Below are 25,640 nucleotides of genomic sequence, written 5' to 3'. Positions count from 1 at the left end.
TGTATCAGGTCCTTTCTTTCTGTGGTCTTGAAGAATATACCCTGGACACAGAAGAGAAGTAAAATGGCAGATACATTGAAGAAAAAGATAAGCAGAGCTTCTGCTCAAGGAGAGGGGTTCAAGGGAGGGCATCTGGGTATGTGTGTGTGGCAGAGGTGTGTGTGTACAGGGTGTAATAAGGTGTCTCCAGGAGAAAGCTATGTGATTCTCAAGCTCACTGGACAGCCCCTTCCCCATATCAGTCTCCAGACCCAATCAGAGGCTCCACCCAGCCTGTACATGCCCTCCATGCATCTTTTAGCCCCTCTCTGGCTGGATGCCCCTTCTGGTAACACACCTCAGGGGTCCAATCAGTCCACTGTTCCTGTCTTCAAATGCAAGTCTTCCTGGGGCAATGGGCCTGGATGGGATGCCTTGGTGAAGGGGGTGCAGAATCTCTCTGGAAGGGAACCTATGCTTAGACCATTGCCCGGCCCTTTTCTGTCTCAGGGGCATGGTTCTAGTGGTAGAGTATCTGCCCAATAAACACAAGCAACTAAGTTCAAGCCCCAGTAATGAAAAGAAAAAGAAAAACCAAGTATCCTTTAAGCCCAAATGCAACCATTTCAAGGATGGCCTTCTCTGTCTTATTTCTTGTTATAGAGACTAGATTCTGAGCTCGAACCTGATCTTCCTTCAAACTGTAGGAAGATGCTATGGTCCTGTTAAACAGTCCGCAGGTTTGCACAAGCAGTTGTCACGTGTTAAAGTATCATAAAGTCAACCATAACAAAAAGAAGAAAGGAAAACTAGAAATCCCACTTGGCCCTAGGGGAGAGGGAGGCCACGGTGGCAGGCTGCAAACAGGTAAAAGTAACTGGAAGTCCCAGAGAACAAAGATGAAGAACCACATTCCAGAGAGGGGGAAGTGTGTGTGCAGAGAAAGACGGGAGGATGTGACTTTTGAGGCAGAAGAGTAGCTCACCGGACTGAAGGAACAGGACACAGTGGCGGGATTGCTATAGAGTAACTAGGAGCCTTAAGCCAAAAAAAAGGGCTCAGGAACGCTGCCCAGGCCTTGAGTTCAAGCCACACAACCTACAAAAAAAAAATTGTCTTTGCTTTGCTTTAAAAGTCAGGAAGCACAGGGTTACCTGAGTGCTCTCTCTGCCCAGACTCCCACCAATAACTGTCAGGTCAAGTCACCACCAGGTGACAGTGCCCAGTACTTTGCAGGAAGACCAGGCCACCTCCTGGTATTATCCTAGTGTGCAAACTGTTCATCCTTCTACTCTGTGTGTATGGACGCCTTGCCTGCCAAGCAGAGGGGCTGAGCGGAGACTCCCTCCCACTCTCCCAACCTTGCCCTCTCCAGGCTGGAAGGTGAGACTGATGCTTTTGCGCTCCTTCCAATGGCCATCATCTTTCTACCTCCTGGTGGCAATCCCTTTAGAATCTACCCCACACTCATATGCAGCTCCATCCAGGAAAGGACACAAATTCAGAGGCCAGTCCACTGGACAAGGCCTACAAGGAGTCTTGATGGGAGGGGGGTAGGAGGGCATCTCCACCTACCCAGATTCCTGCCCCTCAAGCCCAACCCTTAGGCCCAGCCCACCAGCTCTACTTCTCAACGTGCAACCAGGCTGCTGCTCCAGACTTCCTCCCGGGGGACTCATCCTCCCACTGCTGACCTCCCACTTACTGACCACTACCACAGCAGAGTCAAAGTCAAGAGGAAAGGGTTGGTGCTTTTCCACATCCTCCATCGCTGCCTTAGACCATTTTCCTTCCACCATACTGTAACACCATCCCTTCCTCCACATTCCTCCAGACTCCTGGCATGAAATGATATAATACAGGCACAGATTCCCAAGCACCTGATCACAGAGGGGTTAGCCCCTCTTTTGGTCCATTTTTCCTGCCATACAGAAACCCACACACCTAAAGATCTCAGGGACCTTGGTCTTCTTCATCTCAAACCTTCAAATACATGTGGGCAGGCAAAAATCCATCAGATACCAACGTACCACAGTGTGGTGAAATAAACGAATTTCACCTAACAGAATTTCACATGTCCACACCCTTGACTTCCATCATAGCCCTGAATGGCATCTCTAGAAATCTCACACTGGGAAAAATCCACCTCACCCCCCGCACACACACACACACACAGCCCCCTGATGCACCTTCCTCTCTGAGTCTCACACTGCTTGAGATTTCTCTTCTCCCTTTATCCTTTCCAAGTGCTTGTTGCCATCTTTCAACACCCATGCTTAACTTTTTCAACACTCTAATCTGAAAACATCCAACTGTCTATTTTACTTTTGCTCCCAAAAGGAGCTGCTGAAAGAGAAAAGGCACATCTGGGAACATACTGAATGTGTGCTTGTCAAAGTACTCTCTTCCATGAGCTGCCTCAACTTGGCCTTGGTCAGTTCTTTTCCCACTCCTCTTTAGAGGCAGGTCTAAACTTTCACTCTTCCTCCAAGTCCCTACTTCCTCTGCGTCGTCAGTGACGATATCCCAAATTACTTCACAAAACCAAAGTCTTTCACCACTTCTGTAACCCAGTGCCTTCCCTTGGCTTTTACCAGTGACTGTCAAACTTTCCTTGGCATTAGAATTACCCAAGAAGCCTCCTGACTTGAGACCCAGATGCAATTGCTCTTCACTGGATCCTAGAAAGACTCCTGACTGTAGAGTCAGATCGTGCCCATGCTCTGCATTTGGAGAAATAAGACAGAGGTCTGAAAACTCCAACCTTTGGCCTCAATCCAGCCCAATACCTGTTTTTAAATGGCCTGCATGTCCCATGTGTTTTTATGTTGTTAAAGGGTTAGAAATAAAATAGGAAAATGTGTTGACACATGCAAATTCCATGAGACTCAAATTCCAGTCCCCCTAAGTAAAGTTCTCTGGGGACGCAGCCAACTCATCATCCACAGCTGCTCCCTTGCCACCCGTGGCAGATTTTGAGTAGCCGGGAACAAGACTTGTGTGGCCCACACCACCAAAAATATTGATTGATTGGCCACCTGGAGGCAATGTGTGTGGACCCCTTGTCTGGAGGATGAGGTGAACTACTTCACCAGGACCCTGCTACCCTCTCCAACCAAGAGCCCAGCATGCCACACAATCACACCAGCCACCTGGCTGGGCTGCAAGCGTTCACATCTCCACACCTCTGTGTGTGCTGCTCAGCACAGCCCTGCCCACTGGCCTGAGAAATTCTCACATCCTTGAAGATCTATCTCATGTTCCACCCCCTGCAAGCACACTTTATCCCTTTACTCAAAATGGACTGTCTTGGTTATACTTCTACCAAAGTGTTTGATTAGGATCCCAACCACTTGGAACACCAGTGGTCTTCAGACATTGGAGCATCCCAGAATCTCCTGGAGGACTCATGCAATCACTACCCATTGCGAGTTCTGACCCCAGCACATGACTCAGGGTGTCTGCAGACAATGTGCATTCACAAATGATGCTGATGGTACAGGAACTACATGCACAAGCATCACTGGTCAGCAGGCATACGGCTGCCTCAACACAGCAATGAGCTTTCTGAAGGTTGGCATTTGTTTCTTCATGTTTATCATCACCATCTAGCATAGCTCCAGAGACCCCCCGGCATCAAGAGTAGTAACTTGATTTTGTGGTCTCCAATATGTATGCCAGTCATTTTTGGTTGCAGACAATAATGGGGATATTCCATGGCAAGAGGAGAGCTGACTTGGTAGAAATGACTAAAGCCAACGTTCTCGGCCTGCTGTGTATACACAACCGTGTGCAGATGAGTGATCACAGTATAGAGTAGATTGCTTCCTAAGAAATCCAAGCAAGATGTGGTGACTCATGCCTGTACCCAGCTACTTGGGGAGCAGACAAGAAGATCAAGGTTCAAGGAAACCCATAGTCCCAGCTTTAAGGGAAAAGAAGGTAGGTAAGAAGGTAGATAGGAAAGGATTGTGATTGAAAGCCATGCAAAATGCCAGAAGTGGAGGAGATGTGGCTCAAGTGGTAGACTACCAGCCTGGAATGAAAAAAGGCTGAACCAATGCAGCAGTGATAATTCACTAGACACTACATTGGAAATGAACTTTACAATTTGCAGGGGAGTGGACTGTACAGGGAAAGTGGAAGAGAATGAAGGAGGGGGTAATGATAAAATAAAATCATGTTCAAAGGCAAAAGCAAACAAACAAAAAATACACTAAGCAAGAATAAATAAGAGGTCCTGAGTTCAAGCTCCAGCACTGGCACAAAGCAAAGGCAGGGGATTGGGAGGTAGGGGAAGACGGCAAAACCTTGAGTTATAAGACACATCAGTTTGAAGTCAGCACATGAAACCATATACATAACGTCTACATAACATTTGCCGTAAAATTGCTGTAGGTCATTGTGTGCAGTGTGACACTGAATTCCACACAAGTCCAGTGTGTCCTGTGGGTTTGCCTTCTCCTTTCTGCTGTGCCACACCTACACAGGTCAACAAGCATACACCTGTATGCTCACATGGGCCCCTTGTCTCCCTATCGGTTGTACAGGTTCTTCTAGGGTGGGAAGCTTGGGCTTTTCCAGCTTTCTGTCTCTACCACAAGGCCAGGTACCTGGTACTAATAGGATTAAATCAATATTTAACTGGTCCCATAATGATTGGGGAATGTGAGGTGAGCTTTTAAGGAAGTACAAAACTTAGATAAGCCAAGAATTGGAGGCTGAGATTTCCAAACAAGGGCAAGGGCAATAACTAGGTGACTGATACCTGAGTCACCAACACCAACTGAAACTCCACAACCCCACTGTTGATATCATCCTCAGTCCAGGGAGCCAGGTCTTCAAAAGTGGTCTTCACTCATCGAGAATGTATATTAACTGTAACCCAAGTTTTATGCTAATACTCCTACTCCTAAAGCTTTTCTATTTCCATCATTTTCTAGATGTTTATTTCCTTTGTCTCCAATTAAATAAATTCTATTGTCCCTGTCTTCTGCAGATCCTAACCTGAAGGGGGGGAGGGAGGAAGAATTCCAAGAATTGTGGTGTCAAGATTGAAAATTGAGGACCAAGCATAGTGGTACATGGCTATAATTTCAGCTATGAAAGACATAGAGATGGGACAATTAGGTTTCCAGGTCAGCCTGGGGTTAAAAAAAAAAAAAAAAAAGGTATCTAGATTTCCCCTACAAAAGAAAAGGCTGGGCGTAAAACATACCTCCTAGGTACATGGGAGACAGAAAAAGGAGGGTCCAGGGCTCAGGCCAGCCCTGGACAGGAGCCCAGGAATTTACCTGAAACATAAGACTATGGCAAAAAGGGCTGAAGGTATGGCTCAGGTGGCAAAGCACCTTCCAAGGCTCTGAGTGCAAATGCAAGTACACATGGTGGGGGGGGGAGAGAGAGAGAGAAAGACAGAGAGGAGGGGGGAGAGAGAGATGATACTTTTCATTCATACACCAGATTTAGGGCCATTTTCTGTAAACAGATCCTTGACACTAGCTAGAACTTACCACCACTAAATTGGAAATTCCTTATAGCCTGGAAAGTTTCCTTTTCAGCTTTCCTAGTTTCCAATACACAATCAGGAGCCACATAAATTAGTAACATTACAGTATCCATTCTGGTAACTGAGTCCACCTTGCAAATTTAGAAGGCTATGGTTAGTTTAAAGACAGAACATACTCCACAACCAAACATACTATACAGGGCCTGAGCAAAGGAGCTAAAATAAAAAAGGGAGCAGGAGCTGGGGCTATGGTTTAAGTGGGAGGGAATCTGCTTAGCAAGCATAAATCACTAAATTCAAATCCCACTACAGACAAAGGAGAGAGAGAGAGAGAGAGAGAGAGAGAGAGAGAGAGAGAGAGAGAGAGAGAGAGAGAGAGAGAGAGAATTGATTCATTCATCCATCACTCCTTAATTCCCCATAAATAGGATACAACTGCTTTGGGGGTTGTTGTCATTGTTTGTTTGTTTGCCTAATTTATCCTGAGTGAGTGAAGCTTTTTCTCTACATCCTCCTACCAACTACTAGAACTCCATCTGCTCTGAGAACAAGAATTCTCTACAAGCACTCATCAACAAACTTCTCACACTGAGAGAAATCCCAAAGGTAGCACCCATTTGCTCTACTGTGTATCAAACTCTCCCTGCTCTGTGTCTGAAATTAAGTAAAATGCTTTTAAAAGTCACAGCAGCATGAACATGTCATTCTCCATAAGCAGAAACCATATGCTCTTCCACTCTATAGACTTACCCACACACAGGCTTTCCTATGTAAGAATGCTCACAAGTCAACAGATCAGAATCATAGTTATGTGACACAGGAAGATTACAAGCTAAGAATCAGACATAATGAACAGAAGTGAGATGTGAAGATTGTGCAAGAAGTGGTTATCTGGGTAAAATCATGTGTTTTATCATTTGTAGCATATTGCAGGCCAATAAAACCATGATTTATCAAGGCCTGTGCTCTTATTCTCAGGGCTCCCTGTCACTCTGGCTTTATCTTCTCCATCAGGAGCCCCTGCAGACAAACCACCAGAAGGCAAGACCAGCCCATCTTGGATTGGTCAGACAACCACAAGACCCTGGTGAGAGGTTAACGGGCTGTGGGGTGCAAAGGTTGGGATTCTCCTGCTACCCTACCACATTGGGGTGAAGGGAATGGTTCAGTTCTTCTTACTGGGTGATAATGGATTTCCTCCTCCTTCCTACCTCTTCCTGTCCCAGCTTTCAAGTATGGGTCATTCAATACCCTTGTATGGTTCCTTTAACCCTGCCCACATCCTGCTAGTCATTTCAGTTTTGTTCTTTGCCAACACCATCAGATACATGGACCTTCCTGATATAGGTCATTTTATACACAATTCTCACAAACACACCTCCATGAGATCTTATATCACACGTGAGAACTTAAGAAGCTCCAGCACCAGCCAGAAGTCACAGAGGGCATAGGTTGGCAAAGCAGGAATTCCTCCAGTTGGGACTAACACCTAAGCACTGAGAAAGCCATGGAAGTTAGGAGACAAATGACGAAGCTTCCAAGTCCTTCACTATCACAGAGCCTTTTTGTTGTTGGTGGTGGTGGTGGTCAGGCTTGAACTCTGGGCTTGGGGGCTGTCCCTGCGCTCTTCAGCTCAGGGTGAGCACTCTACTGCTTGAGCCACAGCGCCACTTCCAGTTTTCTGTGGTTTAATGGAGATAAGAGTCTCGCAGACTTTCCTGCTGGGCTGACTTTGAACCACGATCCTCAGATCTCAGCATCCTGAGTAGCTAGGATTACAGGCGTGAGCCACCAGCACCCAGCTCACAAAGCCTATTTTATTTGTGGTTTGGGATTCTCTCTCCTAAAATAAGCTTCCCAGGGCATTGTCTCTCCAATTAGTTTCTTGTTCTACAAAAAGTAACTCCGTCTTGACCCTGCGGAAGGATGGTCAAGCTAAGAGATCTAAGAGATCTCAAGTGTTTCTTCCAAGCAGCAACATTTTTTTTCCTTGAGTTCATCCTAGAAGTAAACTGAAATCGTTAACATCTGCAAGGCTTCTTTACTCCTATTTATAAATTAAGAAGCGATTACTCTTACAGAAATCCAGGAGATTGGGCATGGAGGTAGAATCGAGTTAGGGGAGATCCTATTTGCAAAACAAGCCAAGCATGGTGTCTGGCATATAAACAAAGCATAAAATTCTAATGGAAGGTGGAGACGTTAGTACAGAAATATACACCCATCAAGGAAATTCAGCCATGAATTTAAAGTATTTCATGTCCAAGCTAAAGAACTTGCTGGGGTGTCTGTTTCTACCTGGGTCTCGGGGTCACTGAGTCACTTCTATCTTCACTACAAACTGAAGAGTAACAGGCACAAGCAGCAATGCCTTCTCATTTGACACTACTCCCCAGTTCCTGCTTTTTTCTGGATTTTGCAACCCAGAAGGCAGCAGTAAGATCCTCGGTGAGCAGGAGACATGGGTGGATCAGTAAACAGTAGTGAGCAAGGCAACCAGCCAGGTACTACCACTTCCTCATTGCTGGAGGAATGTAAGTGGAAAGGGCAGCAGGAAAGATCTGGTTTGAAGAAAAGAAAATTGAGCTGTGGTGACAGGACAGAAACTGAGCAGGAATCAAAAACACAGGAGAGCAGTTGGCCCTTCTCTAGCCAGCCCTGCCCAATTCCACTTAAATCCACTTAGTCCTCTTGAGTCACTATTAAAAACACAGCTTGATCTAGCCTGAGGCACCAAAAGAAACAAAATATGTGAGAGTCTCCACTACCAGGAAGATTTCTTGCCAGACTGTAGTTGCCAGTTTTATAAAGTTCTAACTGTAGCAGACAGTTCCTGGACATTCCAATTTTTGCCCTTTCTCTCCCCCTTGCCTGCCCCAGCTCCAGAGCCTCCAACGCCAGCGTGAAACAGAATGGGTAAATTAAGGCCTTCCCAGGACCAAAGGCTCCCGGTGAGTCCCTCCTCCACTTTCAATGATTATCACACAGGATAGAAAATCGCCCTCACCTGATTGGACAAGACTTCACAGCTGAAGTTTAAACTCGGGTCATTTGGAACCCACGGCCTACGGTCTACAGATGGATCAAGCGCCACCTAAATCAATCGGATCACACTGATGGCCAAGTGCCCTCCGTTCGTGTATCGGACTTCAGAAGGTGACTCCAAACCCACAACTTGAAAACCTTGAGTCGAACGTGCCTGGTCGTACGTACGAAAATTACCAATAATAATAATAATAATAATAATAATAATAATAATAATAATAATAAGCCCAACTGTATGCTGCCCTGGGACATGGGGCAGGGGATGGAGACAGAGTTTAACTCTCCCTCACCCCAGGCTTTGCCCGCACCCCGCGATCGCTGGCGGAGCTGGGGAAGACCGTGCCCCCCGCCCCGCCCGCCCCCCGCCCGCCGGTTACCTGGTCCAGCGGGATGGCTAGGAGCTCGCTGAGCGGGTGCAGACAGGTGGAGCCCGTGGTGCGGAAGGAGAGGCTGGACGGCGGCGGCGGCTCCGTTGCCATCCTGCATCCCGGCCAGGGCGCGCAGCCACTCGGCTCGGCGACCTCCCGCCCAGGCGCGGGGCAGTGGCGGCACCGAAGGGCGCGCGATCGCCGGGCTGGCGGGCAGCGAGCGGGAAGCCCGGGCGCGAGCCGCGGGCAGCAGCGCGAACCTCCGGGGGGGAGGGGACGGCGCAAACTTGGCCTCGGTGCTGGGGCCACGGGGTGGGGATGGGGGGGGCGGGAGGGCCGGGCCCCGGCTCGCTCCGCTTCCCGCTCCCCTCCTCTCGCCGCCCATTGGCCCTGGACGGCCCCGGGAGGAGGGAAAGTGGGGAGCCCCCCCTCCCGAGCGCCCCGCCTTAACCGGAGCTGGCAGACGGAAAGCGCCTCCTGCCGGCGCCCCGCAGCAGGTGGCGTGGGGTCCGGTGGCGGGGAACGACCCCCCACCCCCCATCTTCCTCCATCCTTCCCCCACTCCCTCTACTTCCCTGTCCCATTTCCCCCACGGAAGGAAGGGACCCACAGCCACCCACGAGCTCTCCTCCTCGGAGCGGTCCCGCCCCCGCGGGGTTCACCGCAGGTGCCACGCCCTCTTACCCCCCCAAACTTCCCACCCACCTCACCCCAAAAGTTCCTGGACCAATCCTTCAAGACAGAGGGGACCTCCGCCCCCACCTCTTATTAGCCAGCCCCGTGCCTCTGCACCCAGAGCGCCTTTCTATACCTCCCTGTGGCACCCAAGCAAAGACCCGGAGCTGCTAGCTTCTCATGAGCTTTCTTCCCTGGAATTAGTCTGTCCTTGCGAGAAACAGTGGTCACGGTTACCCTCTGTACAGGGTGATCACCAGTTATTTGCATGTCACCGGTCCTCAACAAGGGTGCCTTGTCCCTTTGTATTTCTGGCCCCAGACCCCAGGTGTCACTCCCTGTTGCTCGGAAAATATTTCCAGTAGGAATTGGATTTTGAGAAACAACACACGCACACACATACAAAATGTTTAAATAAAATACCTGGGCGTGGTAAGGCACACCTGAGATAGGAAAATCACTTGAGTCCGGAAGTTGGAAAATCAGCTAGGGCAACGTAGAGAGATACTATCTCTAGAAAAAGAGGGAAAGGAGGGGAGAGTAGAAAAGAGAGAAAAAGGAAAGGAAGGGCGGAGGGGGGGAAGGAAAACGAGAAGGGAAAAGGGAGAAGGAATCTGAGAACATCTTGGACATCTTTTGAAATGCTGGATATGAGCTGTTAGGAATGCAGGCCCCTGGGCTGATGGGTAGAAAGACAAAGAAAAATAAGCTCCTGTGGCCTGGGCTCCACAGGAAACATCTGGAAGCTGTCACTTAGTCGAGGATTCGCTTGTAGGGCATCCAACCACACATACAGACAGTGACTTTGCACGGATTTTATGAATGAGGCTAGTCAGACACTGGCCAGGGCTTCCTGCCCAAGGCGAAGGCTGACTGTTGACTCCTCCTGGGGTTGCTTCACCAGCAAGCTGCCCTGAACAGTACAGAGCCAGATCATGGTTTCTAGACTGAAGTCTCCTGCCAAGGAGCAAGAAAATCAGTCTCTGCTTTTGCTACTTACAAGCAAGCACTACCGGGGCACACAGACACAAGACCCACACCCAGCCACTGGCACAGATCAGGGTAACTTAACTGGACAGACACAGGAAATGCTCTGGAAAGATCAACACTGCAGCAATGCTTTTCTTCCTTGAACAAGATGGCAGCTTCAGTGAGGTATTTGAAACCAGAAGGGCTTGAAAGCACTGTTTAAAAAAAAAAAAGTAAAAATAAAACAAAAAAAGGGAAAGACTAGGCAGAGCCCTGTACACCTATAGTCCCAGCTACTGGGAAGACCAAGACAAGGAGATCCTTGAGCCCATCCTGAGCAACATCATGAGACTTGATCATTTGATGTGAAATACCTAAAGACCTAAACAGGCCACTTTGGGCACTATTGCTTTTTCTTTTTCTTTTTTTAGTCCATCATGGGGCCTGGGCACTGTCCTTAAGCTTTTTCTGCTCAAGGATAACACACTGCCACTTGAGCCACAGTGCCACTTATGGCTTTTTCTGTTTATGTGGCACTGAGGAATCGAACCCAGGGCTCCTTGCATACTAGGCAAGCACTCTATATCACTAAATCACATTCCCAGCCCTGGGCAGTATTTCTGAAACAAGTAAATATTTTCCACAAATGAGCCTAGGCTCTTCCGACTAAAAAAAAAAGTCTCCACAGAGGCAGAGATTTAAAGGAAAAGAAGAATATTAGTCTTATTTTGGTTTTTTTCCCCTCAATAAACATTGTAACATAGTCTAAAAATATAGTAATTATGTTTAGATCTTAAATCACGTAAGTCAACCCTTAGTAATTCTACTGACACTCTAACACAGTTAATGCTATATGAACAATTAGATGGCACAGAATGAAGACAGGGGGCAAGTGTAACCCTAGTGGATGGGTAGTGTTATAGATGCTGGGCTTCAGAGGGCTGGACAGGACTCTAGGACATGAGAGTTTCCTTCACCTGTGTCCTTGTTTGTATCCTGTCAACTGTGGATTCAAAATAATAATTCTAATATGCTAGGTGCAATGTAACAAAAGTCATTTCACACACCAGGGGTGTTCATCCATATGGCAATTATAATAAATCTCTTTTTGCAGATAAGAAAATTGGTTTAGAGACTTTAACTAATTTGCTTGTCTTAAGGAAGCTAGGTAAAACACCTCTGTTCAGTTCCAGATCCTGGGATGAAGAAGAAAGAATGGGAAAGAAAGGGGAAGGAAGGAGAGGAGGGGGAGAGAGAGAGGGAAGGGGAGAGGGGAATGAAAAGGAAGGGGAGGGGAGAGGAAGGGGAAGAGAAGAAAGGAAGGAAAGAGAATGGAGCAGGAGGAGAGAGGGGAGAGGAGAGGAAAGGAGAGGAGAAGAGAAGAGTGAAGGGGAGAGGAGATGGGAGGGGAGAGGAGATGGGAGGGGAGAAGAGAGGAGAAGGGAGAAGCAGGGAGAGGAGAAGGGAGGGAGGAGGAAGGGAAGAAGAAAGAGGAAGGGAGAGGAGAGGAGGAGAGGAAAGGAGAAGCAGGGAGAGAAGAGAGGGAAGAGGAGGGGAGAAGGGAGACAGGAGAAGGAGGGAAAGAAAAGGGAGGGAGGGGAGAGGAGAGAGAAGGGAGAGGGGAGGGAAGGGGAGAAGGAGGGGAGGGGGGAGAAGAGTATAGGGAAGGGGAAAGGAGGGGAGAGGAGAGATGGGAAGGAAGGGGTGAGGGAATGGGGGAGGGGAGAGAGGAGGAGAGGGGAGGGGACGGGAAAGGAAAGAAGGAGAAGAGAAAAGGAACTCCAGACACAGGCCAGTCCATCTGATCCTAAGATAATCAAATAAGTGAATTCATATCATCTTGAAAGTTATAGGCAAAATTCTAATAATACATTCAGTTGAAATTCAACCAAAGATAATTACCAACAAAACAGAACTTGGTAACCCATGTAAACATTCCCTTCAGTAGCATATTCCTGTAATGACAGAGTAAATTCCCGGAGAGTATTCATTGTATTCCCAACAAGAGGATTGAAAGGCAGGTGTTGCTACCACATTTATTATTATAGCGTTATTATATCATCATCCCAATTGTTAGTCATAGTAATACTAGGTTCCTGGTCATTTCATTATTCAGTTACCACAATTTTTCCTCAATAACACAGTATCACTAAGCTGGGTATGGTGCATGTGCCTGTAATCCAACACTCAGGAGGCAAAGTCAGGAGGATCTCAAGTTTAAGGCCAGCCCTGGATACACAGTAAGTCTCTGTCTCAAACACAACATCAATAACAATACTGTGTACCCTTTATTCAATTCATTTGAGAAAAATCAACACAGACGATCCCAGTGAGCTAGCCTATCATGTCCAATAGGTGCCAACATGTTCAAGGCAAAAGAATCCAGTCATGAGAAATGCAAAGAAGAAATAATTACTGATGACTTTATTAATTTCTTTTTCTGTTTTTTGCTTTTAATAAGTTTTTATTGTAAAAATACTGACTTTATTAATTTCAAACATTCAGAACAGCAAGGTATCACTTCAAGGGGTGACATTGATCAAGGTGCCCTGTATTCATAAATTGACATGTGGACTGGAAGCCTCTTTGCCCAACTACTTAAATATAAGGCAAAAATTTTAAACCTGAAGTATTATTATGTGCAATGTCTGAGTGATTGACATTTAAGCTTAAAATGAACAAGAGAGACAAGTTATGAAAATTCCTAAACAAACCATCCTTAAGGGAAAACAAAATTAATTCCAAGTAAACTAGTTCTTTCTACTGATTTAATTAAAGCCAATACATTAACTCCCCAAGTCTCAAACTCTTCCTCTCTATATAATGGGAGTAAGAACAATGATCTCACTGGGCATGGTGATACACACCTGTAATACCAGAATTCCCAGAAATGATACATAAGGAATCATAAGTTCAAGATCAGACTGAGCTACAACTCTAGACCTCTCTCCCCAACAAAAATACATTATATATATATATATATATATATATATATATATATATATATATATATGTGTGTGTGTGTATATGTATATATGCATGTATATATAACTAAAAACCAACTTCTTATGGCTACTGTCAGCACAAAAGGAAAGGCTCTGTTTTGAAACCTCATCACAAAGTAATGGTTCAAAATCATTCATTAGCACTGTTTGACTAAAGCTTACCCTTTGTGCTCTGAGTTTACATTGTATTTTTAACCTTAGTCTTTTGGGAAGATGATGCTTCTCAAAAGAATCTAACATGCCCTTGCATAGTTAAACAGAGAACAGAATCATTATTGAGGAGCTGGGAATTCTTATTCACAAGAGTCCATCCAACAACAGGATCATCACTTAGAATCCACGGACACATCAAGTTCATCCTTGCTCTGAACTTGCCTGTAGGGATAAACTTCACCATCATAGTGTCTCCTCGCTAGTCTTTTCCATTTCTTTGGCTCTCTCAGACCTGAAGGAGCAATGGATTGCCTCAGTGTCACTAGGCTTGGGCCTGGGGTTCATGAAGAAATGAAGTACACTACTTCAATGTTAAGTCGCTACACCTCATCCCCTTCCATTTTAGATATTCTGAAGGGTTCATCCTCCCCCTTATTTCCTGATTTCTTTGGCTGGATTCCAAGTAATTTCTAAGGAAATGTCCTATGAATAACAAAAATATGATTAAAGATCATGTTTTAGAATTTAGATGGAAAAATAAACAATGCTACCAGGATTCCACAATCCCAAGAAATTAAAGAGTATTAAGACCAGGCACCAGGGGCTTCTGCCTATGAGCCTAGCTATTCAGGAGGCTGAGATCTGAGGATAGCTGTTTGACACCAAACTAGGCACTCCTATCTTTAATTAATTACCTGAAAAGACAGAAGTAGAGCTGTGGCTCCATGGTAAAGTGCTAGCCTTGAGCAAAGAAGTTCAGGGACAGTAACTAGACCTTGAGTTCAAGCTCCAGGTACTGGCACAAAAAGAGAGAGAGAAAGAGACAGACAGACAGACAGGAAACTTAAGGCCAGGCACTAATGGCTCACATCTAGAATCCTAGTTGCACAGGAGGCTGAGATCAGAGGATCACGGCTAGAAGCCAACCCAGGCAGGAAAGTCCTAGAGACTCTCATCTCCAATGAACCACCAAAAACTGGAAGTGGAGCTAAAGCCTCTGAAGAATTTAGGTATCTTAAGATGCTAAGACCTTGGACCCTATACCCTTCTCCATCCCTATACCTACCCTGCAGATGTTGTGACTGAAACCACTATTGTGCTAAGTGTTAGGGAGTTCCATAATAGAAATCCTTCTTCCCTAGACTTATATTAATCTCAGAGACCACTTGGAACCTCCCTTAATTCTTGTATTATGACCTTACTCTCCACTCTGATTTGCAACCTTCTCCCTGGAGCTAATGCCTACAGCAAACACAATACTGTGTGCTGGAATCAATGGATGGATGGTTTCCTGGCAATCACTGCAGCCCAGTCAGACTCATGACTCTGAATTCTATTTTTCACTTAAGTCCTCATGACCTGGCTTATTGTTCTGAGCCTGTATGGCCATCAGTCAACACATTAGCCCAGCCAGCCATAGATACTAAGTATATAGAGAAACTTGTTATTCATAGGATTGGCCTTGGTATCTTCCCCTACTCACCAGGCTCTTTTCATATACTGCTAACATACTATTTCTGCACATCTCACTTGCAATGTTTCAGTCATCACTCATCACTACTCTCTGAGGACCTGGGACGAAGAGCTTTGATGCCCACAGAGATCACATAACATACTGGCAAGTACTTAGTTCTGTTTTCAAGAGTAAGGTATCAAGCTTAGTTGACCATAGACACATTTTGTGTAAATTGTGTGTGTGTGTGTGTGTTATAAAACCATCCTGTAAACTTTGGTGTGTGTTACGTGTGTGTTTGTGTGTGTGTGTGTGTGTGTGTGTGTGAGAGAGAGAGAGAGAGAGAGAGAGAGAGAGAGAGAGAGAGAGAGAGAGAGAGAGAGAGAGAGAGAGGAAGAAGTAGGGTTTGAACTCAGGGACCTGCACTCTTGCTTGGCTTTGTTTTTTTTGCTCAAGGCTGATGCTTACCACTTGACCAATATCTCCACTTCCTGTTTTTTGCTGGATAATTGGACCTAAGAGTCTTATAGATTTGTCTGCTCAGGCTGCCTTCAAACTGCCACGTTCAGATCTCAACCTCCTGATTAGCTAGGATTTCAAGCCTCAGCCACTGGTACACAGTTCACTTTGTAACTTTTAATCATGATTTATTGAGACATACACCATACATCTAAGCACAGTAATATACATATATAATTTAAATAAAAATGTGGCCTGGAAGTATGGCTCAAGTGGTAAACTGCCTAACAAGTGGGAAACCCTGAATTCAAACTCCATTACTGCCAACTGAAATCACAAAACAGACACTAATATTCCCACAACCCATTTTTAGGAAGTAGAGCACCAGGAATACCCTCAGCATGGCTTTTGCAGCCAGAGTGTAGTTCTCCTCTCCCAGGTCCACATGCCTGGAGACTTTCTGGATCACAGGCACCAACTAGTTTAAGGAAATCCACCTCTACATGCCCAAATTCCATATATGCCCTTTCCTAAAGATGACTTAACCACTCCGTTGACAGCATTCCCTCTCCACTCGCCCACAGTACCATTGCAAGTTCACAGTGAGGAGAGTCCAGGGGCAGGAGCCTGTTCAACTCTAAGTGAGTCCAGTCTCCTGAAAGATCAAGCAAGAAGCCATAACCACCACAACCGCCACCACTAATACAACCACCACTAGGCTCGCTCTCTAACATAGAAAAGGAAAGGAAAGGGAGGGAAAGAGGAGGGAGAAAAGGGAGAGGGAAGAGGAGAGAAAGGGAGGTAGGGGAAGAAAGGAAGAGAGGGAAAAGAGAGAGAAAGAGAGAGAAAAAGAAGGGAGGGAGGGAGAGGAAAGAAGGAAGGAAGGAAGGAAAGAAAGAAAGAAAGAAAGAAAGAAAGAAAGAAAGAAAGAAAGAAAGAAAGAAAGAAAGAAAGAAAGAAGGAAGGAAGGAAGGAAGGAAGGAAGGAAAGAAAGAAAGAAAAGAAAGAAAGAAAGAAAGAAAGAAAGAAAGAAAGAAAGAAAGAAAGAAAGAAAGAAAGAAAGGAAGGAAGGAAGGGAAAGAAAGGAAGGAAGGAAGGAAGGAAGGAAGGAAGGAAGAAATAGAGAGAAAAAAGAAAGAAAGAAGGGAAGAAGAGAGAGATGGAGGGAGTGCGGAAAAGAAAGTTAGGAAAAGATAGTATAAACTTTAACAAGTGGAGTCTAGTAGGAGGTCATTGTAGGTTTCACAATGGATTGGGTAGTTCTCATGGCAATTCAGTTAGTCCCTGAGAGAGGGCAATTACTATAATACTTTTCTCCCATCCTGTCCCATCCCCTCCTCCTCTCTTCCACCTCCTGTCCCTCCTTCTTTATCTTGATATTATACAGACAGTAGGCTTCTCACCAGAGCCAGTGTCACACGTGGATTTTCCATCTCCTAAACCAAGAATCAAATAAACCTCTTTTCTTTGTAAAATACCCCACCTCATGTATTTCATTGTCATAATGAACAACTCTGTAACACAATCCCTGTCAAGATATCTTACCTTCAGGTCTGTGATGATGAGGGTGGAAGGTAACCATGACAACTCTGACCTTCCCTAACCTAGCAGATACCCTGGAAAAGCAAAACAAACAAACAACAACAACAATAATAAAACATGAGAAGAAATGCTCAACACTGAAAATACAGACCTTCCTTTATATACACAATGTACACATTTCCTTTCAGCCGCAGCAACTGTTCATTCCTAGGATATATGCTTTACTATAGATAAAAGACACCTTGATCAACAGAGCAGAATAAGTAATGAGTCTGATTCTTTCTAGCGCAACATGTATTTTGGTAGACTAACAGAATTTTCAACACATTTTCATAGAACCCAAAGCAACTTGTATGAAATGTCTTTCCATTTTGATACACATCATGAAATGTCATAATTGAAACCTGTTTTTACCAATTATAGCTTACAGTGATTGCTTTAGTGTATTTTGTCCTATATGCTTTAATCTATTTCAATAACAATTTAAATAAGCTAGTTGTTTTGTGATTCTTTTCATTCAGAAAAGTATTTCATGTACTTATAACCTGATGTGCATAAAGGTAACCCTGCCGTATATCACCTCTAAAACAACAATAAAGCAAAAGAAATGTATTTCAAGTTGGGCTGGGGTACTGTCTTAGGCTGGCACTCTATCACTTGAGCCACACCTCTGCTTCTATCTTTTTGGTAGTTAGAGTTAAGAGTCTCACAGACTTCTCTGCCTGGGATGGCTTCAAACCATGATGCTTGGATCTCAGTCTCCTACGTAGCTACATTTACAGGCATGAGCCACTGGTACCTGGCCATTATTCTAATTTCATAATGCACATTCATCCCTATTTCACCCTCTCCCTTTGGTTTCCCCATTACTTCCCCTGGCTCACACCTTCAAATATTGATGAATTCATAGCTTAATGGGCTCGGATCAGTGCTCCATCACAAAATCACGTTCTTTCTCTACTCAGGGCAGCCATGACGTGAACAGCACTCTTCTGCCATGTGTTTCCACAATGATAAATTGCTTTGCCACAAGCCTAAAAGGAACTGTGGACTGAGTTTGCTGGGACGGGTAGGCAAAATGACTTTTGCTTCCTTTGCATTGTCTTTCTGAGTATTTTGTCACAGTAACAGAAAGCTAGCACATATATATTCTTCTTATCAGTAGCACTTAAGGCCTATAGAAGGATTTATCATTGTTCTCGCCTATGCCTTTGTTTTCCTTAGTGAAACATCTGTGCTTCAATAATGGTTTCATGTTAAGATCACATATTAGTCTAGCCATTCTCCAACTAAGACCCATGTCTCCCTTAAAGCCACCACACAAACTAGAAATAATCTTTGGAATGAGAAATAGCAAGTGCAGAATAGATAGCAATGATCACCCACTATTACCAGAAGTTAGAAAACATCTCTTGCATAGAGAAGTATATTTCCATGATTTCTTTTGGTTTATAACAAAAACCAAATGTTCTATATGTCAGGAAGTCATATTCCAGTTTAGTATGAGTAAGAATTTCTACACTGAACCTTTCCTACACAGAGTTAATCAGCTATGCCTCCGCTTAGCCATTGTGATTACATTATTCCTTTCATTGTAAATGACAGAAGTCCTGATTCAAATATCCTTAGACAATTTTAACAGAAGGAGGCTTATTACAACATTAATCATAAATGATGACTCAGATAGTGAAAAGTGCAAAAGTATTTATACTACAGATACATTTACAACTGGCATTTAGATGTTTTCAGAACTGGTCTCTCACAGTCTAGAAGCTTCTTTTTTCTTTCCATCCTCGATCTCAGCCATTCTATTCTATTCTTTCAGTGGAATCCCAGGATGAAATCCCATTGGCTGTGGCGGGTCATGGGCCCATCTCTGAATGAAGCAAGGAATGCTCAACTCTGATGAGCCAATACCATGGGCCCCCATTGGAGCTGAAGATAGAATTAGCTCAACCCAACCTTGAGAAACTGACAACTTTGAAGACACAAATTTTTGAGATAAAACTAGTGTTCTCTTACCAAAAGAAGGAGAAATGAACATCCGAACTTCAACAATACTATAGGTCCACTTGTGCTATAAATGTTGAATATACTAATCCCATTCTAGTTCAACCCATTATTCTAATTCTATTGTCAATGACTTCATTAGCTCTCTGGCTTTGGTAAATTTCAAGAAAAATGTTTAATGGTCACTTGAGTTATTTTCACCCTTCACTTCCAGTCATTCTGTGATATATGTTAAGGAAATAGAGAAAAACAAGACTTAAAAATGTATTATCAATTGTAAACAATTATAAAATTAATATTCTTGCATCTGTAAAGTTGGTCAAGTGTACTAACTCATTGGGAACCTCTAAATTAAATTCTAGCAATTGCCAATGATTACCCATGATCAGTTAGTAAGAAAGTACTCTTATAAGTGGGGAAAGGCTGCTTGGAAGTATTCAAAAGGGGAATTCTTATTTCATAATTTCATCTGATCACCAAAAAGGGGAAAGAATCTGAGGCCTTAAAGAAATAGTCTTAGGTGCAGGTTCTATTTAGCTAAAAACTTTAAAAGATGCCAGTGGCTCACACCTGTAATTCCAGCTACTTAGGCAGCTGAGATCTGAGGATCATGGTTTGAAGCCAGCCCTGTTAGGAAAGTCCATGAGACTCTTAAATCAACCACCAAAAAGTTGAAAGTGGAGCTGTGGATCAAGTGGTAGAGTGCTAGCCTTGAGCAAGAAAACTCAGGGACAGAACCCAGGTCCTACATTCAAGCCCTAGGATAAACACACACACACACACACACACACACACACACACACACACACACACACACACACACACAAGAAAAGTGAAAGGGGAAACAAAGCAACAAAAACAATTTTTTTAAAAGATGCACATGATATTGACCTATCAAACTATTAGGAGGTCCACAATCCACAATTATTTGGCCAATGCCTTGTGAGACATGGTGCATGTACATAAAAGGGAAATAGGGACCTTGGGTTCAGACAAACGAAAGAAACAGTTATATGCACATGTCCTGTTTGCTGGCTACAGACAGAACTTGAACAAATCCCAACCCATTCAAGTCTCTTTCCATATCAGTAAATGGGATATATTTATTTTATCTCCAGAGAATCAGATGGCATAAAAACATTGGCACAGAAACACCACTCAAGATATTCCCATCTTCATCCAACAGGCCTGACCTTATAAACATCCTTTAATCAATCACTTATCAGAAATCATAGAAATATTCTGTTGATATCATAAGTGATAAGAAACTAAAAGGAAGAGGATTTCCTTCTACCTAGACGCATCATCTTTTGCATCCTTTAAATAACACTTTGGGTGCTAGCGATGAAACTGAGAGCCTTGTGGTTCCTGTACCACTAAGCTGTGATCGCCCACCCATTTTCTTTTTTCTCTTTCTTTTCCTTTCCTTCCCTCTTTCTTTCTTCCCTCCTTCCTCCCTCTCTTTCTCTCTTTCCTTGTTTCTTTCCTTCCTTTCTTCATTCTTTTCTTGAAGTTTGACCTCAAAGACTTGTACTTGCCAGGCAAAGGCTCTACCACTTGAAACACATGCACAGCCTTTCTAGTTTTAGTTCTTTTTCACATAGTGTCTTATACTTTTTGTCCAGGTTGGCCTCAGTCCACAGTTCTTCTACCTATGCATCCTGAGTAGCTCTGATTTCAGGTCTGTGCTCCGCTTCCTGGCTCTCCGCAGCTTGCTCTTAAAACATTTTTTTGGTCAGTTATGGGGCTTGAACTTGTGGTCTTGGGCATTGTCCCCAAGCTCTTTTGCTCAAGGATAGCACCCTACTACTATGAGCCACAGCTTCATTTCCAGTTTTCTGGTGATTAATTTGAGAGTCTTACAGATTTTTCTTCCCAGGCTGGCTTTGAACTACAATCCTCAGATCTCAGCCTCCTGAGTAGCTAAGATTTCAGGTGTGAGCCACTGGTGCTCGGCCCTCTTAAACAATATAAGTCTCACTTGCCTCAAGTATAAAGTTATAATTGTATTTACCTCTTCACAAACTCTTGTGAGGATGAGATTAAATTGTTTTTGTGAAAGCTTTTTTAATGTGTGTGTGTGTGTGTGTGTGTGTGTGTGTGTTTTATTCTGGGGACTGATTCCAAGGCTTTACACATGCTATACAATTATTCTACCACTGAACCTTTCTGAAAACCTTTAAAACTGTCAAGCACTATGTACCCAGTATTCATTGGGAAAGCCATGTCAAGGTGTGCTGCTGAGACACTGTATTATGTATGTTGCATGTAAAGGGCACTATTCACTTCAATACAATACAAATCAGTGATCTGTATATCTGATAAAATGGTTTTTTGATTAGTGGAAATGAAGTGCCTCATGCTATACATATTGGCACTTTACCTCCAGTTCCAACAGAAGAAACTGTCTTGATAAAGAAGAATGTTTTTTTTTTTCTTAATTTTTACCAGAAAAAAGTACCTTGTAAATTAGGGCTCTTTGTGGTCATTTATTCCAATTAACTTCAAAATGAGTTAACTATTAAGCAAAAACTATAAAGGAAGCCAGGCAGAAGTGGCTCATGCCTGAATCCTAGCTAATCAGGAGGCTGAGATCTGAGGATCATGGTTCAAAGCCAGCCCAGGCAGGAAAGTCCAGGAGACTCTAATCTCCAATTAATCACCAGAGAACCGGAAATAGTGCTGTGGCTCAAAGTGGCAGAGAACTAACCTTGAGCCAAACAGCTCAAGGACAGCACCCAGGCCAAGAGTTCAAGCCCCACTACTGACAAAACAAAAACAAAAAGAACTATAGAGAAGAGTGTTTGTGACAGTCAGAATTCCAGAAACAGAATGGATAAGAGTGACTTGCCTGGCACATACAGATATCTAGACCAAAGGAATAGCATAGACAACCTAGAAATAAGCCCTCACAGCTATAGCGGTTTGATTCTCTACAAAGAGTCAGAAACATACATTGGGAATAATATAGCCCTTCAATAAATGCTGCTGGGAAAAACTGGATATCCAAATGTATTGGATTGAAACTTAGATCTCTATCTCTTACCCTGCACAAAAATCAATTTAAAATCTATCAAAGATCTTAAAATAAGATCTGAAACTTGGAAACTACTAGAGGAAACCAGTTCAGAATACAGGAATAGGTAACAACTTTCTGAATTTACAAGTGGTGTTACAGATGATAAAGTTTGTGTATGTCATAAGAAACAATGATGAAAGTGGGAAAAAAAAGCACACATAATGGGAGAGAAATATTTGCCTTGACAAAGGATCAGTATCCACAATATATTTTTTAAAAGCTCACAAAATTAAACACCAGGATAAACACTATAGAAGTCATAGATAGGCAAATAGCATTATGGCCCTACCAAAAGCCATTTCAAAGGGAGGTGGAGAGGGGTGAAGAAAGATTGATATAGATAGAATGAATTTGATTCAAAGTACATTATATGCATGGTATAAATAGCACAACGAGGCCCCTTTCTACAATTAGTTTATGGTAATAAAGATAATTTTAAAATTAAGCACTAAAAGACCATACTCTAATTAATGAATCAATAATTAGACAATAGTCTAATTAATGACTGGGCAAATGAATAGTTTGAACAAAAGAAACATAAATTGCCAGTAAACACATGAAGAAATGTTCAATATTCTTAGTCATAAAGAAAAGGGAAATCAAAACACCAAGAAGATTTCTTCTCACATTCTATCTGAATGGCTGAAAAAACAACAAATGCTGGTGAGGACATATTTTGGGAAGGGAGTAACTTTTCTACATAGTAGATGGGAATGTAAATTACTGTACCCATTATGGAAATCAGTGTGGAGTTTCCTCAAGAAGCCACATATAGACTGTCATGTGACCCTGTTAAACCACACATGTAAAAATATCTAAAGGTACGTAAGTCCAACATACACTAGACATCTACACACTCATGGCTAACGCCATTCTATTCACAATAGTCAAATTACAGAGCTAGCTCAGTCTCTATCAACAGATGAAGGGATAAAAATGCAGAGAGAGAGAGAGAGAGAGAGGAGTATTATTCAGCCATCTAGAACTGAACGGGGAAAAGAAGACATTAAACCTAAAAGAGTGACTACTTGGGGTGGCAGGGATCAGTGGGAACTGGGGAGGGGAAAGAAAGGCATAGAGGAATAGGATCAGAATACATTGTAGGGCTGGGAAGGTGGCTCAGTGGTAGAGCGCTTGCCTTGCATGCATGAGGACCTGGGTTCGATTCCTCAGCACCACATAAGCAAAAAAGAAAATAGCCAGTAGTGGCGCTATGGCTCAAGTGGTAGAGAGCTAGCCTTGAGCTGAAGAGCTGAAGGACAGTGCCCAGGCCTAGAGTTCAGGCCCCACGAGTGGATCCAAAAACAAACAAACAAACAGAATACATTGTAGGCATCAATGAAAAGGTCATAACGAAACTCATTTTTTTTAATCTCAGGAAATAATGAAATAAAGCAGAGATAATAAGAAAGTAATACCAAGGGCGAATATAGTCAAAATGTATTACATGGATGTATGTATGGAAATATCATAAGGGAAATCCCTCACATTGTACCATGAATATGTTCTAACCAAAAAAAAAAAAAAAAAAGAAATGTATCTTCTAATGAAACAGTGACTTTCCTTATCCTGAAGGGATTCACGAAAATTAGAAATGTCTAGCTTAGTAAAAATTGAGAACTTATTACTTCTACACAAATTAGAGTTCACGTTTACTTACTGTCGATGGTGTGCCACAATAGTACCAGATGCTTGCACACTGCCATTTCACTGCAGCCTGACAAGGGTCCTTCAAACACAGGCTCTGCTCTCCTGATCTGAGGATGAAAAACCAAGTGACCCACTGCAGATTCTATGGTTTCTACAGCTGTGATAACAAACTACTGCAAATCTGATGGCTTGAAAACAAGTTTATCATCTCCCAATCAGAAATCCAAAGTAGATCAGAAGTCCAAAGAGGATTTCCTGGGCTAAAGTCAAGATATAAGCTGGGCTATGTTCCCATCTAGCATCTCTAAAGACAAAAAAATCTTCCTTCCTTCCTTCCTTCCTTCCTTCCTTCCTTCCTTCCTTCCTTCCTTCCTTCCTTCCTTCCTTCTTTCCTTCCTTCCTTCCTTCCTTCCTTCCTTCCTTTTCCTTCCTTCCTTCCTTCCTTCCTTCCTTCCTTCCTTCCTTCCCTCCTCCCTCCCACCTTCCTGCTCCATCCACACTCTCTTTTTGTTTTTGTTTTTCTTTTTTGAGACAGGATCTCACTCCATAATTCACACTGGCCTTGAATTTTCAATCCTCCTGCCTCAGACTCTTTGAGTGCAGGGATTACAGGCAGGAGCCTCCATGCTTAGCTACAAACCTATTTTCTTGCCTTTCCATTGTCTACAAGTTGCTGGGCTTCCTTGGTGCCTAGCCTCTTCTTTCTTCAAAGTCAAACCTTCCTCACATCTTATCACTCTGACAAGGCATCTTCTGCATCTCTCTTTCTTGTTAATAGTCTCATCTGGATACTATATCTACTTACAGGTTAGCTGATTAACAATCTTCATTTTCTCTGAAACATCACCACATTACCTAACACAGTCATGGGTTCCAAGGATCAGAATGTGGACATTATTCAGTGTCCACTACTCACCTATACAGAACAAGAAGCAGGTCACTGCAAACTCGCTGTTACAATTGATCTGGTGGGTAGGAACAGCACAGGCTCCCTTAGGTTTCGCATTCCAGGGCAGATATCTGATAAGCAGGAGCAACCATTCTTTAAGTTATTTACTACTCTAACAGCAGCAGTACTTCCACAAGGCACTGAACCGAAGTGGTTAAAGGTTAAATTAACCAGATCATGAGACTTAGGGAGTCTAGGAGGGTGTAACGACTTCCCTACCAGACAACCCTCATCCAGCAGACCTGAAAAGAGTTTGAAAACTCCTTTATTGATACCTCCATTCACAAACATGCCAATCTTCCTCCACTGTCTGCTTTCAGACACAAATGTTTATAACTCCATCTACTTGGTAAACTACTGAATATATGGAAAGTAACTTATGTTGCTCAGTTAAGTGGTATTAATTTAATCATTGTCTTATCTGCCCATGGGAAGAAAATGAATTGATTGCAGAGGAAAGAACTATCAACAGTGTTTCAAGGAAGCTGATAGTCCTTAAACACACATCCAACAAGCCACTGATGCTGCTATAATTTTTAGGCAAACTGTAAGAGGAGCAAAAATATGGAGGCACACTGGTTACATCTTAAAAGGTTTTCAGTTCAATTTTTTAAAATTTTATTTTATTGTAAAGAAGTTGTACAGAGGGGTTACAGTTACACGAGTAAGGTAATGAGTACATTTCTTGTCAAACATTGTTACCCACTCCTTTGTTTTTCTCCAACTATTCCTTCCTTCCCCCACTCTCCCCCCCGCCCCACCCCAAAGTTGTAAAGTTCATTTCTGCCAAAGAGT

The 25,640-nt window shown here is 43.5% G+C and overlaps 1 protein-coding gene across 3 annotated transcripts in view; it reads right to left on the bottom strand.

Moving 5' to 3' along the window:
* The window catches only part of Mboat1 (membrane bound O-acyltransferase domain containing 1), a 94,510-nt gene extending 70,584 nt beyond the window's left edge, over nucleotides 1-23,926 (bottom strand). Inside the window, exon 1 of one of the 3 annotated variants that reach the window (XM_070024480.1) lies at nucleotides 23,907-23,926. Coding sequence is in view for 1 of the 3 variants with exons in the window: in XM_070024477.1 (XP_069880578.1) it covers nucleotides 8,911-9,012 (102 nt within the window). In the remaining 2 variants the exon portion in view is untranslated. Of the gene's footprint in view, nucleotides 1-8,495; nucleotides 8,516-8,910; nucleotides 9,150-23,906 lie in introns of those variants that run through there. The other 2 variants (XM_070024477.1, XM_070024479.1) reach the window with 2 other exon arrangements.
* Between the last annotated feature and the right edge of the window lie 1,714 nt (nucleotides 23,927-25,640).

This window comes from Dipodomys merriami, unplaced genomic scaffold (assembly GCF_024711535.1).
Source record: "Dipodomys merriami isolate MVZ:Mamm:240054 unplaced genomic scaffold, mDipMer1.0.p SCAF_16, whole genome shotgun sequence".
Taxonomy (NCBI): domain Eukaryota; kingdom Metazoa; phylum Chordata; class Mammalia; order Rodentia; family Heteromyidae; genus Dipodomys; species Dipodomys merriami.
This window is presented reverse-complemented; position numbering and strand designations above follow the sequence as displayed.